Genomic DNA, 17,138 nt, shown 5'->3' with positions numbered 1-17,138 from the left:
AAAAAAAAAAAAGAATGTTTGGGTCAACCAGGAAATTAAAGAAGAACTTAAACAATTCATGGAAACCAATGAGAATGAAAACACATCGGTCCAAAACCTATGGGATACTGCAAAGGTGGTCCTAAGGGGGAAATACATAGCCATCCAAGCCTCACTCAAAAAAATAGAAAAACCCCCAAAACACAAGCTAACTTTACACCTTAAAGAATGGAGAAAGAACAACAAATAAAGCCTAAGCCAAGAAAGAGAAGAGAAACAATAAAGATTAGAGCAGAGATCAATGAATTAGAAACCAGAAATACAGTAGAGCAGATCAACAAAATTAGAAGCTGGTTCTATGAAAGAATTAATAAGATTGATAAACCACTGGCCACACTTATCCGAAAGAAAAGAGAAAGGACCCAAATTAATAAAATTATGAATGAAAGGGGAGAGATCATGACTAACATCAAGGAAATAGAAACAATTACTAGAAATTATTATTAACAACTATATGCCAATAAATTAAGCAACTGAAAGAAATGGATGCTTTCCTGGAAACCTATAAACTACCAAGATTGAAACAAGAAGAAATTGGCAATCTGAATAGACCAATAACCACTAAAGAAATTGAAGCAGTGATCAAAAACCTCCCAAAAAACAAGAGTCCAGGGCCTGATGGATTCCCTGGGGAATTCTACCAAACATTTAAAGAAGAAATAATACCTATTCTCCTGAAGCTGTTTCAAAAAAAAGAAGGAAAACTTCCAAACTTGTTCATTGAGGCCAGCATTACCTTGATCTCCAAACCAGGCAAAGACCCCATCAAAAAGGAGAATTTCAGACCAATATCCCTGATGAATACAGATGCCAAAATTCTCAAGAAGATTCTAGTTAATAGGATCCAGCAATACATTAAAAGGATCATCCATCACGATCAAGTGGGATTTATCCCTGGGATGCAAGGGTGGTTCAACATTCGCAAATCAATCAATGTGATAGAACACATTAGTAAGAGGAGAGAGAAGAACCATATGGTCCTCTAAATTGATGCAGAAAAAACATTTGCAAAATACAGCATCCTTTCCTGATTAAAACTTCAGAGTATAGGGATAGAGGGAACATTCCCCAATTTCATAAAATCCATCTATGAAAACCCCACAGTGAATATCATTCTCACTGGGGAAAAGCTGAGAGCTCTTCCCCTAAGATCAGGAACACGATGACAATGCCCATTCTTGCCACTATTGTTCAACATAGTACCAGAAGTCCTAGCAACAGCAATCAGACAAAAAAAAGAAATAAAAGATATTCAGATTGGCAAAGAAGAAGTCAAACTCTTTCTCTTCACAGATGACATACTTTATGTGGAAAGACTCCACCTCCAAATTACTAGAACTCACACAGCAATTGAGTAATGTGCCAGAATACAAAATCAATGCACAGAAATCAGTTGCTTTCTTATACACTAACAATGTAACTGTAGAAAGAGAAATTAGGGAATCGATTCCATTTACAACAGCACCAAAAACCATAAGATACCTTGGAATAAATCTAACCAAAGAAGTAAAGAATCTATACTCTAGAAACTACAGAGCACTTATGAAAGAAATTGAAGAAGACACAAAAAGATGGAAAAACATTCCATGCTCATGGAATTGGAAGAATAAACATTGTTAAAATGTTTATGCTGCCCAGAGCAATCTATACTTTCAACACCATCCCAATCAAAATACCAATGGCATTTTTCAAACAGCTGGAACAAACAGTTCTAAAATTTGTATGGAATCAGAAAAGACCCCGAATCACCAAGGAAATGTTGAAAAAGAAAAATCTGGGGCCATCACGTTGCCTGATTTCAAGCAGACACATAGATAAAACAGACACATAGATAAGTGGAATAGAATAGAGAGCCCAGATATGGATCCTCAACTCAATGGTCAAATAATCTTAGACAAAGCAGGAAAAAATATCCAATGGAAAAAAAACAGTCTCTTCACACCTTAAAGAACTGGAGAAAGAACAACAAATAAAGCCTAAGCCTATTGGAGATGCTGGGAAAATTGGACAGCTAAATACAGAAGAATGAAACTCGACCATTCTCTTATACCATACACAAAGATAAACTCTAAATGAATGAAAGACCTCAATGTGAGACAGGAATCCATCAAAATCCTAGAGGAGAACATAGGCAGTGACCTCTTTGACATCAGCCACAGCAACTTCTTTCAAGACACGTCTCCAAAGGCAAGGGAAACAAAAGTGAAAATGAACTTTTGGGACTTCATCAAGATAAAAACTTCTGCACAGCAAAGGAAACAGTCAACAAAACAAAGAGGCAACCCATGGAATGGGAGAAGATATTTGCAAATGACACTACAGATAAAGGGCTGATATCCAAGATCTATAAAGAACTTCTCAAACTCAACACCCAAAAAACAAATAATCCAGTCAAGAAATGGGCAGAAGACATGAACAGACCTTTCTCCAAAGAAGACCTATGAATGGCTAACAGACACATGAAAAAACTTTCAACATCATTAGCCATTAGGGAAATTCAAATCAAAACCACACTGAGATACCACCTTACACCAGTTAGAATGGCAAAAATTGACAAGGTAGGAAACAAATGTTGGAGAGGATGTGGAGAAAGGGGAACCCTCTTACACTGTTGGTAGGAATACAAGTTGGTACAGCCACTTTGGAAAACAGTATGGAGGTTCCTCAAGAGGTTGAAAATAGACCTACCCTATGACCCAGCAATTGCACTACTGGGTATTTACCCCGAAGATACAGATGAAGTGAAAAGAAGGGGCACATGCACCCCAGTGTTCATAGCAGCACTGTCCACACTAGCCAAACTGTGGAAGGAGCCGAGATGCTGTTCAACAGATGAATGGATAAAGAAGATGGGGTCCATATATACAATGGAATATTACTCAGTCATCAGAAAGGATGAATACCCACCATTTGCAGTGACATGGATGGAACTGGAGGGGATTATGCTAAGTGAAATAAGTCAAGCAGAGAAAGACAATTATCATATGGTTTCACTTATATGTGGAACATAAGGAATAGCATGGAGGACATTAGGAGAAGGAAGGGGAAAATGAAGGGGGTGGAAATCAGAGGGGGAGACAAACCATGAGAGACTGTGGACTCTGGGAAACAAACTGAGGGTTTCGGGGGGGGGGAGTGGGTGGATTGGTTAGCCTGGTGATGGGTATTAAGGAGGGCATGTATTGCAGTGAGCACTGGGTGTTATAAGCAAACTGAATCATGGAACACTACATCAAAAACTAATGAAGTACTGTATGGTGACTAACATAACATAATAAAAGAAAAAAGATTCTAATAATTGTGTGAAGAAGACCTATCCAGAAAAAATAAATAGCTACACAGTTTATTCTAACCAATACATACAGAAGTGTCAATGAAGAAGTGATCACTATTTGATGGAGAATATTGAGAACACCTCCTAAGAGAATGTGGAATTCAGGCTGAGCCTCAGAAATGTCTTTAGTTAAATGGAGAAAAGGGCAAGGCGCATGAGCAAAAGTTAGTGTATTTCTATAATGATAATATGAACCTATGTATAAAGAATATGGAGAATAGTTTGTCTTATATTTATAGAGGTGTTTTGAAGGTATCAACTAGGAGGTAAGTTTGGAGAAGTGGGAGGTGACCAAATTATGAAGAACTCTGAATGCATGGCAGGTTACAACTTTAATTGAAGAGATCCTTGAAGTGTAGTCTCTCTACTAGCCAAATAAGGAATTACTGAGCAGCATGTTTAGAAATGCAGTATTTCAGGCCTACTGTGAATAAGAAAATTCCTAAGTGATTTCATATGTTCAGTAAGATTTGAAAAGTACTATTATAGTGTATAGTCTGTTATTCTAAGTCAAATGTTTATGGCTAGGAACACTTTTTTTATTATTATTATGTTCAGTTAGCCAGCATATAGGAACACATTTTTCAACAGAAACTACGTAAGAAGTAGGATTTTGGCCTAACCTATACAGGCCTAAATGATTCATAAATTAGAAATACTCTGTGAGACCTAGTGCTGAAATTCTAGGTGAGACAGTAACTGCTGGAATGAAGAACAAACAGAAAAGCAGATTTAAGTCTGGTTTAGGGAAAGAGAAAAAGGAAAATAAGCCTGTCAGACTACTAAGTGCTGGATTGTACTGGTGTAATACAAAGTCAATGACTGGGGCATCCTGATCCCATAATTTCCCAAATGCTAGATTTTGGAGAATAGCATCTGTGTTGCCAGGAGAGATCTAGGATGCTTATAGCAAATTCTCTCTTCCTTAACAGAATGGCAGCCTTGATTCAGGGAAAGAACAAATTATTTCCCTAAATTACACAATTTCTGAGATACATTGTCATGTAAAAAAGCACAGTGTGGAGTAGTATGTATAGTTCGCTAAAGTGAACAATATTTTAGCATGTTATTTTGCACATGTGCAGATAGATATATAGGAAAAGTTCCTACAAGTGGAATTATTTGTACAGAAGCTATGTGCACTTGTAATGTTGCTAGATTTTGCACAGTTGTTCTCCAGAAATACTGTATCAATTTACACCTTCACCAGTGATGTGTAAGAATGTTAAATTATATATCCAACTTTCTGATCTTTGCCATTGTGAGGTTAAAAAATGGTATCGTGGTGTTGTTTTAATTTGTGAGATTGAATATCTTTCAATTTGTTTAAAAGCCGTTTCTGTGAAATATCCATATTCTTTGCCAATTTTTCTATTAGGGTATTTCATTTCCTTTTTTATTTATATGAATTATTTCTATATTAGGGAAGTTAGCCCTTTCTGATATGGGTAGCAAACCTTTTTGTTAATATACAAAAGCGGCAACAAATAGGTAGCTAGTAGCTATTATATTGGACAACACAGGCCTAGAAGTAGCCTACATAATTTGCTGATGACCCATATTTCCTTAGAACAGTGATTACCAAAGGGATAGGATGGGGTATTTTTTTTTTTTTTTTAAAAGAGCATGTTTAATATTGTAGTTTTATATTTGGAAAACAGAAAAAGTTTTATAACATGGGATTTTAAGAAAGTAAAGCTTGATGAAAATCCTCTTAGCTGGTGAGTAAAGGTTAAAAATTATTGAAAATGTATCTAAGAATATTGTTAATTTCCAAATATCGTTGACTGTTGTGAAAAACCACAAAACTCTTTTAAACTGTGAATGCCTCTGTATCATTCCCATTTTTTTCCCACTAGGTTACCACCAAAGAACATGATTTTGGTCTAGGGGCTCCAGTTTCTGAAGCTGAAAAATACCAGAATAAACTCCAGCTAGAACAAGAAGTGAGAAATCAAGATAAATTCATCTCTGCACTGAAATTACAGGTTACATTTATTTCCCTGAAATAATTTGGGATGGGGACCTATTTTAAAACAAGAAGATGGAGAATAAATACTAATTCAGTGTTCATAGGAATTTTATGGGTTTAGAATCATTCCATTTTTATCTTTATCATTTGATACATGCAGATTCAGATACATATGAGTGCAAACTATGTGGAAGTGTTACATCCAGTGCTTTTAAGTACATAATCCAACTTAATTAAGTACTTAATTCCAACCTTGTGAAATAGTGATGTGATTTTCATTTTACAGACATGGAAGCTGAAGTTCCAAGAGGTTATAGAATTATATTTGACTAACATGTGACAGAGCTAGGTAGGATTTGTCTGAACTCCCAGGTTAGCTAGGATTTGAACCCAGTTCTCTGAACTCCAAGTTCGGTATTGTCTGTTTTCCTAGTGCCTGACCTGTGGTAAGGCTACTAATGAAGGCTATTAAAAGAAACTTCCTCTTTTAGGAAGACGGAGTAGACTTACTTTACCCTATTTGTCCCACTAAGTACAACTAAAAATGCTGAACATTTTGTTATAAAACAAACATAAGGACATTCTGAAAGGTGGGCTGAAGGAAGACTGGCTAGCGACCTCAGCATACAATAAGTGACGTGTTATTGAATTCCTGGGTTTTCCTTTTGCTCCATGTATCTCAGAGAGTGCTAGAAAAACTGGCATCTAGAATGGATGCAGACAAAAAAAGGACTAGGAAGGGGGCAGCCTAGCAATGTAGACCACTTTTTTTTTTCTGTCCGAGGTCTTTATAATTTATATTACATTTTTACCTTGGAAACAATCTCAAACTTATCTAAAAGTTGCAATTATGGACAAAGAATATCTCCACCCACCCCCCAAACCCAAACCATTTGAGAATAAGTTGCAGACCTGATGTCCTGATAACCCTAACATTTGAGTGGGTATTTCCTATAAATAAGAACACTCTCCTACAAGATCACAATACAGTCTGGTAAAATCAAGAAATACATTGCTGCCAGCTAATCCTCTGACTCCATTCAAGTTTTTGCCAATTGTCCCATAATGTCATCAATAACAAAAAGATCTATTCCGGCATCACATTTTGCATTTAGTTATTGTATCCCTTTATCTTCTTTATTCAGGAACATTCTTCCTTGATTTTTATGACCACAACACTTTGAAGAATACAGGCCAATTATTTTGTAGAATGGCCATTGATTTGGGTTTGTTATGATTATCTTTATGTTATGAACCTTTGGCTATGTGGAAGCCAGCCTTCAAACTGGCCCCACTTCCTTTACTCCCACTCTAATACAGTCTCCTTGCACATGGTACCAGAATTGATCTTTGTGACCAAGAGCATAGAGCAGAAGTGATTAAGTTATAAAGTGATCTCTTGGATCACTTCCTCCATGGGAAGCAAGTTTCCACTTTGTGAGCAGCTCGGTGGATAGGCCCACTTGGAAAGGAACTGAAGCAGCCAGTAGCCAGTGAGAAACTGAGGCCTACCAACTATGTAGGGTGAGTTTGGAAGTGGATTCTCCAGCCCCACTTAACCCTTCCTATGGTGACTGTCACCCTGACTGACTCCTTTCACCTAGTGAGAGACCTTAAACCAGAATCACCAAATTAAGCCACTCCCAGATCCCTGATCCTAGGAAACTGTGACATAATTGTTGGCTTAAGGTACAAAATGAATACAGACAGGAATATCACAGAAGTGATGGTGGGTTCTTTTCATTGCATACTATCAAGTAGCACACAATTTCAATTTGTCCCATTAGTAATGATCTGTATTTGGATCCCTTGGTTAAAGTGTTATCTTCTGGGCTTTTCCCTGGTAAAGTTCCCCTTTTTTCTCTCTTAATTATTTTTTAATTTTTAATTTTTTTAATTAAAGTATAGTTGACACATAGTGTTACATTAGTTTCAGGTGTACAGCATAGTGATTTGACAACTGTATGCTCTGCTCACCACAAGTGTAGCTGCCATCAGTGCTATTATAATACCATTGACTATATTCCCTACGTTTTACCTTTCATCCTCATGACTTACTCATTCTGTAACTGGAAGCCTATACCTCTCACTCTCCTTCACACATTTTTCCCATCTTCCTCCCCTCTGGCAACCATCATTTTGTTCTCTGTATTTATGGATCTGTTTCTAATGCAGACTATTTTTGGACAATAACTGCCTACTCAAACACCATGAAAAAAACTGTAGCCCCACTCCTACTGGCAAAATCTGAGTAAGGAGCCTAGACTTCCACCCTTGTCAGGCTGTAACAAGGAGTTCCAGCCATACCTCATGGCCCACCCTCCAGGCTCCCACATCCCACCAAGCTGGTATCATAGAGGCATGCTGGGGAGCCAAGACTTTAGTGCCCACCAGGCAGTAAGAATCCCCCCCCACAACTGCCTACTGTTAGCAAAGACCACATGAGGAGCCTAGATATCCACCCTCACCCAGAGCAACAGGTGTCCCCTTTCCTTTTTGTTGAGGTGGTTTCAGAGGGGACCTCATGCAGAGTCAGGACTTTTACCACCTCCTAGCAGTAACAAGTCCACCCACCCATAGTGGTGGTGGAGGACACATGGGAACAGTAACAGGGTGCCTGTATTCTTCCTTACTGTGGTGGTATCAGCAGAGGTCTGGTGGGGACCCTGAACTCCCATTCCTGCCTAGCAGTAACAAGGAAACCAGTCCTGCCAGGTATCAACAGAGGCCTACTAGAGAAATTGGACTTTCACCTACAGCTAGCAATAAGAAGGTAGTGTCCCCCTTTATTAGCTGAAACTAAAGTCACAGGAAGTGTGACAAGAAGCCTACTAGAACACAAGAGCAGATCTCAATGAAAAAATCACTTCTTATCTCAAAAATCAGGAATATCTCAACCTTAATGAGAAAAGACAACCAAGAGATGCCAACACAGAGATGAATTAGAGATTATCTCACAAGGATTTTAAATCAGTTATATAAATGCTTCAAGCAATTCTGACCATGTCTGAAACAAACACAAAGCTAGAAAATCTCATCAAAGAAATAAAAGGTATATAAAGAAGAACCAAGTGAAAATTTTGGAAGCAACCAAGATGTTCTTCAATAGGTGAATAGATAAATTGTGGTATATCTGTACAATAGAATATTATTCATTGATAAAAAGAAATGAGCTATCAACCACAAAAAGACATGAAGAAACATTGAAAGCAAATTGCTAGGTGAGAAAAACTAACTGAAAAGGTTACATACTCTGTGATTCTAATTATTTGACCTTCTGGAAAAGACAAAACATAGAGACATTAGAAAGATCACTGATTGCCAAGGATTTGGAGGAAGGAAGGGTGGGAAGGGTGAATGGAGCACAGGTTTTTTTAGGGCAGTGAAACTATTTTGTATGACACAGTAATGGTAGACACATGTCACTAAGCATTTGTCGAAACCCATAGAATGTACAACCCAAAGAGTAAACCCTGATATAAACTCTGGACTTTGGTTAATGTGTCAGTGCTCATAATTGTAGCATATACACCATACTAATACCAGATATAAATAAGATGGGAAACTGTTTTGGGTGGGGAGAAGGGGCTCTATACTTCCTGATTAACTTTTCTGTAAGCCTAAAACGTTCTAAAAAAAATAAAGTCTAGGGGCACCTTGGTGGCTCAGTCAGTTAAGCATCTGCCTTCAGCTCAGGTCATGATCCTACGGACCTGGGATCCAGCTGCGCATCTGGCTCCCTGCTCAGTGGGGAGTCTGCCTCTCCCTCTGCCCCTCCCCCTGCTTGTGTGCATGTGCGCTCTCTCTCAAATAATTAAATAAGATCTTTAAAAAAGTAAAGTCTATTTAAAAAATGCATGGGAGAAAATATTTCCAAATCATGTATCTGATAAGGGATTAATATCGAGAATATATAAAGTACTTTACAACTCAACAATCAAAAAACAGAACAACCCAATTCAAAAGTGGACAAAGGACTTGAATAGACATTTTTCCAAAGATATACAAATGGCAAGCACATGAAAAGATGGTCAACATCATCATCCATTGAGGAAATGCAAGTCAAAACCACAATGAGGTATCACTTCATACCTATTATTATGGCTATTATCAAAACAAAATAACAAGTGCAGGTGAGGTTGTGTAGCAACTGGAGCCCTTGTGCATTGTTAGTGGGAATGTAGAGTGGTGCAGCCATGGTGGAAAAAGTTTGGCAGTTCCTGTAAAAGTTAAATGTAGAATTACCATATGATGCAGCTATCCCACTCCTAGATATATCCCCAAAAGATTAAAAAGTAGGAACTCAAATACTTGTACACTGATGTTCATAGCAGCATGATTTTCAGTGGCCAAAAGGTGGAAACAACCTAGATGTCCATCAATAGATGCTTAACAAGATGTGGTGAGTACATACAATGGAATATTACTCAGTCTTAAAAAAAGACCGAAATTCTGATGCAAGACTGCAACATGGGTGAGACTTGAAAACATTATGCTAAGTGAAATAAGCCAGGCACAGAGGGACAAATATGTGATTCCACTTATGTGTGGTACCTAGAATAGGCAAATTCATAGAGAGTTATTGTTTAGTGGGTACAGACTTCAGGATAATAAAAAAATTCTGGAAATGGATATGGGATGGTTGCACAATATTGTGGATGTACTTAATGCCACCAAATCGCACACTTAAGAATGGTTAGAATGGTAAGTTTTATGTATGTTTTACTACAATGAAAAAATTTTTAAAAGATACGGTAACTGAAATTAAAAACTCCGTGTTCTCAAACAACAGGATGGAAAGGAGAGAGGAATGAATTGGTGAACATGAGAATAGAAAATAGAAATAACCTAATCTGAACAGAGAGAAAATGGATTGAAAAAGTGCAAAGAGAGGCTCAGGGACAGGTGGGACTATAACAAAAGGTATAATACTTAGATCACTGGAGTCCCAGAAAGAAAGGTAAGAGAGGATGGGACTGGAAAAATATTCAGAGCAATAATGGCTAAATATTCTCTAAATTTGGCAAAAGACTTAAGATGGATTAAAGAAGGTGAATGAACACCTACCAGGAATCTCTCAAAGAAACCCATGCCAAGACACCTTGTATTCAAACTTGTGAAAACTAAAGACAAAAAAAGTAATCCTGAAAGTAACAGTTCATTGGTTATAGGTGAACACCAATCCAAATAACAACAGATCTGAAAACATGGAGGTTGGAAGGAAGTGAAACATTTTTTAAATGCTAGAAGAAAACCCAGTATTCTGTATTCAGTGAAAGTATCCTTCAGAAATGAATGGAAAATCAGCGCATTCTCAGATGAAGAAAACTAAGAGAATTGGTTGCCAGCATAACTATTCTACAAGAATAGCTAAAGGAATTTCTCTAACTAGGAAGGAAGTGATAAAAGACTCTTGGAAGAATATTAAAGAAAGACAAAGAAGAATATGGCTAAAAGCAATACAATTTCCTTTTTTTGTTTTCTAAATTATGTTTGTCAAATGTAGTTCTCAACGGATGTAGATGAAATATTTAAGAATTATTTTATTAGTAGATGAGGGTAAAGGGATATAAGGGGTATAAAAGGAAGTAAGTTTTCTACACTTCACTTGAACTGGTAAAATGTATGCTGTGCTAAGTTACAAATAAGTTACACTTTGAGCAACTACTAAAAAGCTATGCAAAGAGATTTCTCAAAAACACTATAGATAAGTTAAAATGGAATTTAAAAAAAAAGTTCAAGGAACCCACAGGAGGGCAGGAAAAACAAAACAGAGAGAAAACAAAACAGAAACAACCAAAAAGAAGTCACACTTGAATTTTTTTTTTTATCAAAGTATAGTTGACTCACACTTGAATCTTAGTATAAAAGTCTAAATACACCAATTAAAAGACGGAAACTAGTAGACTGGATTTAAAAACCTGATCTAGCTTTATGCTGTCTGTAAGAAATTCACTTCAAATATAATGATACATGTAGGTTGAAAGGTTGAAAGGCATACAAACCGGAAATGAAGACATAAAACTGTCCCCGGTTGTAGATGTCATGATCTTCTACCTAGAAAATCTCATAAAATCTACAGTACAAAACTATAACTAGTTTTGTTCATGTTCATCAAGATCACAATACAAGGCATACATATTCATTTTCTTTCTGTATATTAGCAGTTAACATGTGGATATCAGAAATAGAGTATCATTTACAATCACTCAAATAGAAAATGGAATCCTTAGATGTCAATCTAAAAAAGTAAGTATGAATTTATAATATGAAAACTACAAAACGCTAATGAAAGAAATCAAATAGGACTAAACAAATGGAGTGACCTCATGTTCATGGATTGGAAGCCTCAACATAGTAAAGATGTCAGTTCTCTCCAAATCAGTATACATTTAATGCAATTCTCATCAAAACCCCAGCAAAAACAATTTTGAAAAGAATAAAAGTGGGAAGAGTCATTCTCTTTGATTTCAAAGCTTAATATATAACTACAGTAATTAAGACGGTTTGGTAGTACTAGAGGGATAGACACAGATCAATGATACAGAATAGAGAATCCAGAAATAGCCTTAAACAAGTAAAGCCAAAAGGTTTTTGACAGAAGGAAAGATAGTCTTTTCAACAAATGGTGTTGAAACAATTGGATATCTTTTAGGGAAGAAAATGAATCTAGAACTAAACCTCACACCTTACACAAAAAATTAATTAAAAATGGATCATAAATTTAAATGTAAAACATAAAACTATGGAACTTTTTAAGGGTAATATAGAAAATCTTCAGGACCTTGGGCTTGGTGGAGAGTTCTTAGATGTGACACCAAAAGCATGATTCATAAAAGAAAAATTGATAATTTGGACTTCATCAAAATTTAAATCTTTTGCTTTGTGAAAAACCCTTTTAACAGGATGAAAAAACAAGCTACAAACCATATTTCTACCGGAAGAATCATATGTGGGATACATGAAGAATTCTTAAAACTCAGCAGTAAAAAGGAACAATCCAATTAGAAAATAAGCAAAAGATATGAAGAGATATTTCATAGAAGGATATATGTTGATAAGCACATAAAAAGATGTTTATCCTTTCTAAATGTCAGGGAAATGCAAATTAAGACCGAGATGAAATAACAATGTACACCTATAAGAACAGTTGAGATTAAAAATAGTGACAATACCCAGTGCTGGCAAGGATGAAGAGAAACTGGATCACTCATACATTCCTGGTAGGAATGGGAAATGGTACAACCACTCTGGAAAATAGTTCAGTTCTTTATAAACTAAATATATATTTATCATACAGCCTAGCAATTGCACTCCTGGGTATGCCAGAGAAATGAAAACTTATGTCCACTCAAATATTTGTATATGATTGTTCATAGCAGCTTTATTTGTCATAAGGACTGGAAACAACTACAATTTCCCTTAATCAGTAAATGACTAAGCAAACTGGTAATCCATACCATGGAATATTACTCAGCAACAAGAAAGAATGAACAATTGATCCATGTAACTTCTATAGATCTCAACGGCATTGTGCTGAGTGAAAAAGACAATGTCAAAAGATCACATACTATGATCTTTACCACATGATTTTATTTATATAACATTCCTGAAAAGACGAAATTATAGAGATTAGTGGTTGCTAAGAGTTAAGGATGGGGAGGGGAGAGGATGTGACTATAACAGAGTAACAGGGCAATCTGTGGTGATGGAATAATTCTGTATCTTACCAAGATGCTGACTACAGCAGTCTATACATGGGATCACATTGTACCAATGTCAAATCTCTGAGTTTGATATTGTACTATAATTATTTAAGATGGAACTATTGGGGAAAGTGGGTTAAGGGCCCAGGAGATCCTTTTGTACTTCCTGTGACTCTTCGGTTATTTCAAAATAAGTTTTTTTTTTAAAGCTACTTTTTGAGTACTTGTCATCTGCCAGAAATTTTACTTGAACTTTTATACCTGACTACAACCCTGCAAATTGTACGTATTCTCTCCATTTAGCAGATGAAAGTTAAGAGGCTTCCATTTATTTTTTCTGAAGTCAGATGCGTCTCTTAGGATCAAGAAAATATGGTAAATTGTCGGGATTAAGTAACTGGTAAAGAACTACAACAGGACTTGAATCTCTCTGCCTAATTCCAAAGCCTACATCCTTTCTACCACTTGAAACTGCCTCTTCTAAAGTACTTGTGTATTGGAATTTAGTAAAAGTAGGGTTTGATGTTAGAGATGAGGAGAGTGAGTGTTTTAATTTATAATTTATTTGTTTTATTCATTCATTTAAAAATAATTTGAGCATTTTATGCTAAATATATAGTAAATGATACAAAATTAAGAGGTGTGTTAATACCGAAGTTAGAGACAATGCCTTCAAAGTTGCTTAGAATTTAGTGGAAGGCACAGGGAGGTAAACAAATAATATATGTTATAAAATACCAAAATTAAACTGTGTAAGAGGCTTTATGGGAGCACAGAGAGGAAAAGCATTTAACCTCTCCTGGTGCAGTGGAAAGTTAACACACATTTTTAGTGTGCTCTTATTGCTCAAAAATGTGGCACTGTAGAAGCCATGAACAAAGATAAAAAGACATATAGATAGATAAATTGAAGTTTATGTGTGTTTATCCCACATCCTATAGTTTTAAAAAAGATACAAGTAATAAAAATAGCTTAGGTAATAAGAATGGGGCAAATAAACTTAATGAAAGCAGGGGACAAGAATAGCAGACAGGAGATCATTGCACACAGGTTCTGTGCTAGTTACTGGAGGTGGGTTGCAGGTAGGCTTTAAAATTCCTTGAGGCCAGGGCAAAAAAGGAAATTTTAGTTAAATAATTCACCATATAGCCTGACAATCATTTTCAATGGGTCTAATGTATTTTTTTTCCTTTGAAGGCATTTGGATATCTCTGTGATAGAAAAGGCCCTTTTCTTCATCGGTTGATGGTTTGATAGTGGGCTGGGAAGGAAAGCTGTGGTCCTCCACATTAGTCAGCAGATACTTGATTGATTTGGTATTTAGCTTAGTCAAGTAAGTTATTGATATGTTCAAAAGAACTTTTTTTTAAAGAGTTAACATATTTTGGTAACAATAATTAGAAATTTAATTCTGAAGAACATCTAATTGATATTATTAAAATTAATTTCAAGACTGGCTGCTCTCCCCTGCTAGAACCTCCAAACAAGCTCTCAAGACTGGTTTCTTTTGTGCAGGTATAAATATTTGGCTATTTTTCTAATAGTTTTGGCTAAAAATCAATAGTGATTAAGTTTATTAATTGTAAATTGTCTTGGAAGACATAGCTATAAACCTTTACATTTTCATTTAATACATTTTTTGAAGATAGGTATTACATTCACATGGTACAAAATTCAGAAAGTGAAAAAATATATATATATTTAGGTCTCCTTCCAGGGAAGCAAACCTCCCTTCCTGATTCCAGTCACCTGCTTGTTCTCCTCAGAGGGAAGCAAAGGAAATATTTTAAAATGTTTATTTTCTTTCTAATTATAACAGATTGAAGATCTCAAACAGACAAATCATGACTTGGAAGAATATGTTAGGAAACTCTTGGATAGTAAGGAGGTGGTAAGCAGTCAAGTAGATGATTTAACCAGCCACAATGAGCATCTTTGTAAAGAATTGATTAAAATTGACCAACTAGCAGAGCAACTAGAAAAAGAGAAAAATTTTGTGGTGGATACCGCCGACAAAGAACTTGAAGAAGCAAAGGTATTATATTTACCACTGATAGAATTTTTTATTGAGTTATAACTGATATATAGCATTACATTACCTCAAGGTGTACAACATAATGATTCAGTATTTCTATATATTGTGAAACGATCACTGCAGTAATTCTAGTTAGGATTTTATTTCTACTTTAGGATTGGAATTTTAATTCTACTCTGAACATCATGCAATTATTAAATGCAATGGAAAAAGTGACATTCACATTTATATCATTTGACAGTTTTTTTAGATTCGACATTAAATTTAAATGTCTATTCTAAGGATTAAATTATATTGTATTGCACATTTTATTTCTTTTAAAAAGTTTTGCTCAAAAAACTTACTAAGTAATATGTAGCCTAAGTAATATGGTAAAAACTTCAGGCAATAGGAATGTTCTGTAGATGTGGCCTATATATATATACACACACACACACACACACACACACACACACACACACACACACACAATGGAAGACTGCTCAACCATCAAACAGAATGAAATCTTGCCATTTGCAACAACATGGATGGAACTAGAGGGTATTATGCTAAGCGAAGTCAGTCAGTCAGAGAAAGACAAATATCATATGATTTCACGCATATGTGGAATTTAGGAAATAAAACAGATGAACATATGGGAAGGGGAAAAAAGAGAGTGGAAAGTACACCATAAGAGATTCTTAATGATAGAGAACAAACTGAGGGTTGATGGAGGGAGGTGGGTGGGGGATGGGCTAAATGGGTGATAGGTATTAAGGAGGACACTTGTTATGATGAGCACTGGGTGTTATATGTAAGTGATGAATCACTAAATTCTACTCCTGAAACCAATATTACACTATATGTTAACTAACAAGAATTTAAATAAAAATTTTGAAGAAAAACAGGAATGTTCTATATATAGGACATTTTTCTCCCTTCCTAATTCATCTCTCTCCTGCAGAAATATCTACCAACAAATAGATAATACATATATTTCCATCCTTTTTTTCTGTTTTCACACACAGAATTTATTTCACACTTTAAAAAGATTTTTTAATCAAAGTCTTAAATTTCTGTGTAGTAAAATTTGTCAGTCTTTACTGACTTCTGAGTTTTGATTCTTTTATTTTTTTGAGATTCTCCCCCTTTTTAAAAATTTGAGTAGATTTTATTTTTAGAGCAGTTTTGGGTTTATAGCAAAATTAAGCAGAAGGTATAGAGATTTCCCATATACCTCCTGTCCCTACGTATGGACAGTCTCCCTATTAGCAACATGCCCCACCCAAGTGGTACCTTTGTTAAAATTGATGAACCTACATTGACTCATTGTTATCACCTAGAGCCCATAGTTTACATTAGGGTTCACACTTGGTATTATATATTCTAAGAGTTTGGACAAATAGAATGAAATGTATCTACCATTATAGTATCATGCAGAATAATTTCACTGCCCTAAAAATCCTCTGTTCTCCACCTAGTTTTGATTTTTTTTTTTAGGAAGATCTTCTCACCTCAAGAACTCCAAGAATATTTTCTACAGTTTCTTTTAATACTTTTTAATATTTTTTTAAGTTTTAATTCTTCTGGAATTTATTTTTGTTCTAGTATGAGGTATGGTTGGATAGTCCTTTCTTTAGTCACTGACTTGAAATGCCATTTTAATAACTACTAAATTCTCATATGTGCATGGATATGTGTCTGGATTGTTTGATTTCATGAATTCATGTGCTATTTTCTGTGCCGCTATCACATTATTTTAATTAGTGTAGCTTTATGATATTTTGATAAACATTTTATTTCTTGATTGAGTTTTTAGTACTCTGCCATGAAATTTAGAAACTAGGAACATTAAAGTAAGAAACTTCACATATTATAAACTTTGACTTATAGCTAAGCTGTACTTGAAACTATGAGATACAAATGTTTGACATCTGAGGCCATTAAGGTTTAGGGTAATTTGTTACCTAGGAATAGAAAATAAAATAGTAAATACTCAAAACATTTTAATGTAATAAATGATAGAAGTTATATTATAACTTCACACAATTATAAAAATGAAGATAGTTTCAT

At 35.4% G+C, this 17,138-nt stretch overlaps 1 protein-coding gene across 1 annotated transcript in view; it reads left to right on the top strand.

The window, feature by feature from the left end:
- Nucleotides 1-17,138, top strand: part of TSGA10 (testis specific 10) — a 149,911-nt gene that overhangs the window by 9,314 nt on the left and 123,459 nt on the right. Inside the window, exons 2-3 of the mRNA XM_032397297.1 lie at nucleotides 5,233-5,361; nucleotides 14,871-15,086. Coding sequence (XP_032253188.1) covers nucleotides 5,233-5,361; nucleotides 14,871-15,086 — 345 coding nt within the window. The remainder of the gene's footprint in view (nucleotides 1-5,232; nucleotides 5,362-14,870; nucleotides 15,087-17,138) is intronic.

Source organism: Phoca vitulina, unplaced genomic scaffold (genome assembly GCF_004348235.1).
Source record: "Phoca vitulina isolate PV1807 unplaced genomic scaffold, GSC_HSeal_1.0 scaffold98, whole genome shotgun sequence".
NCBI classification, from domain to species: domain Eukaryota; kingdom Metazoa; phylum Chordata; class Mammalia; order Carnivora; family Phocidae; genus Phoca; species Phoca vitulina.
The sequence above is the reverse complement of the archived record's forward strand: the minus strand, read 5'-3'. Positions and strand labels throughout refer to the sequence as shown.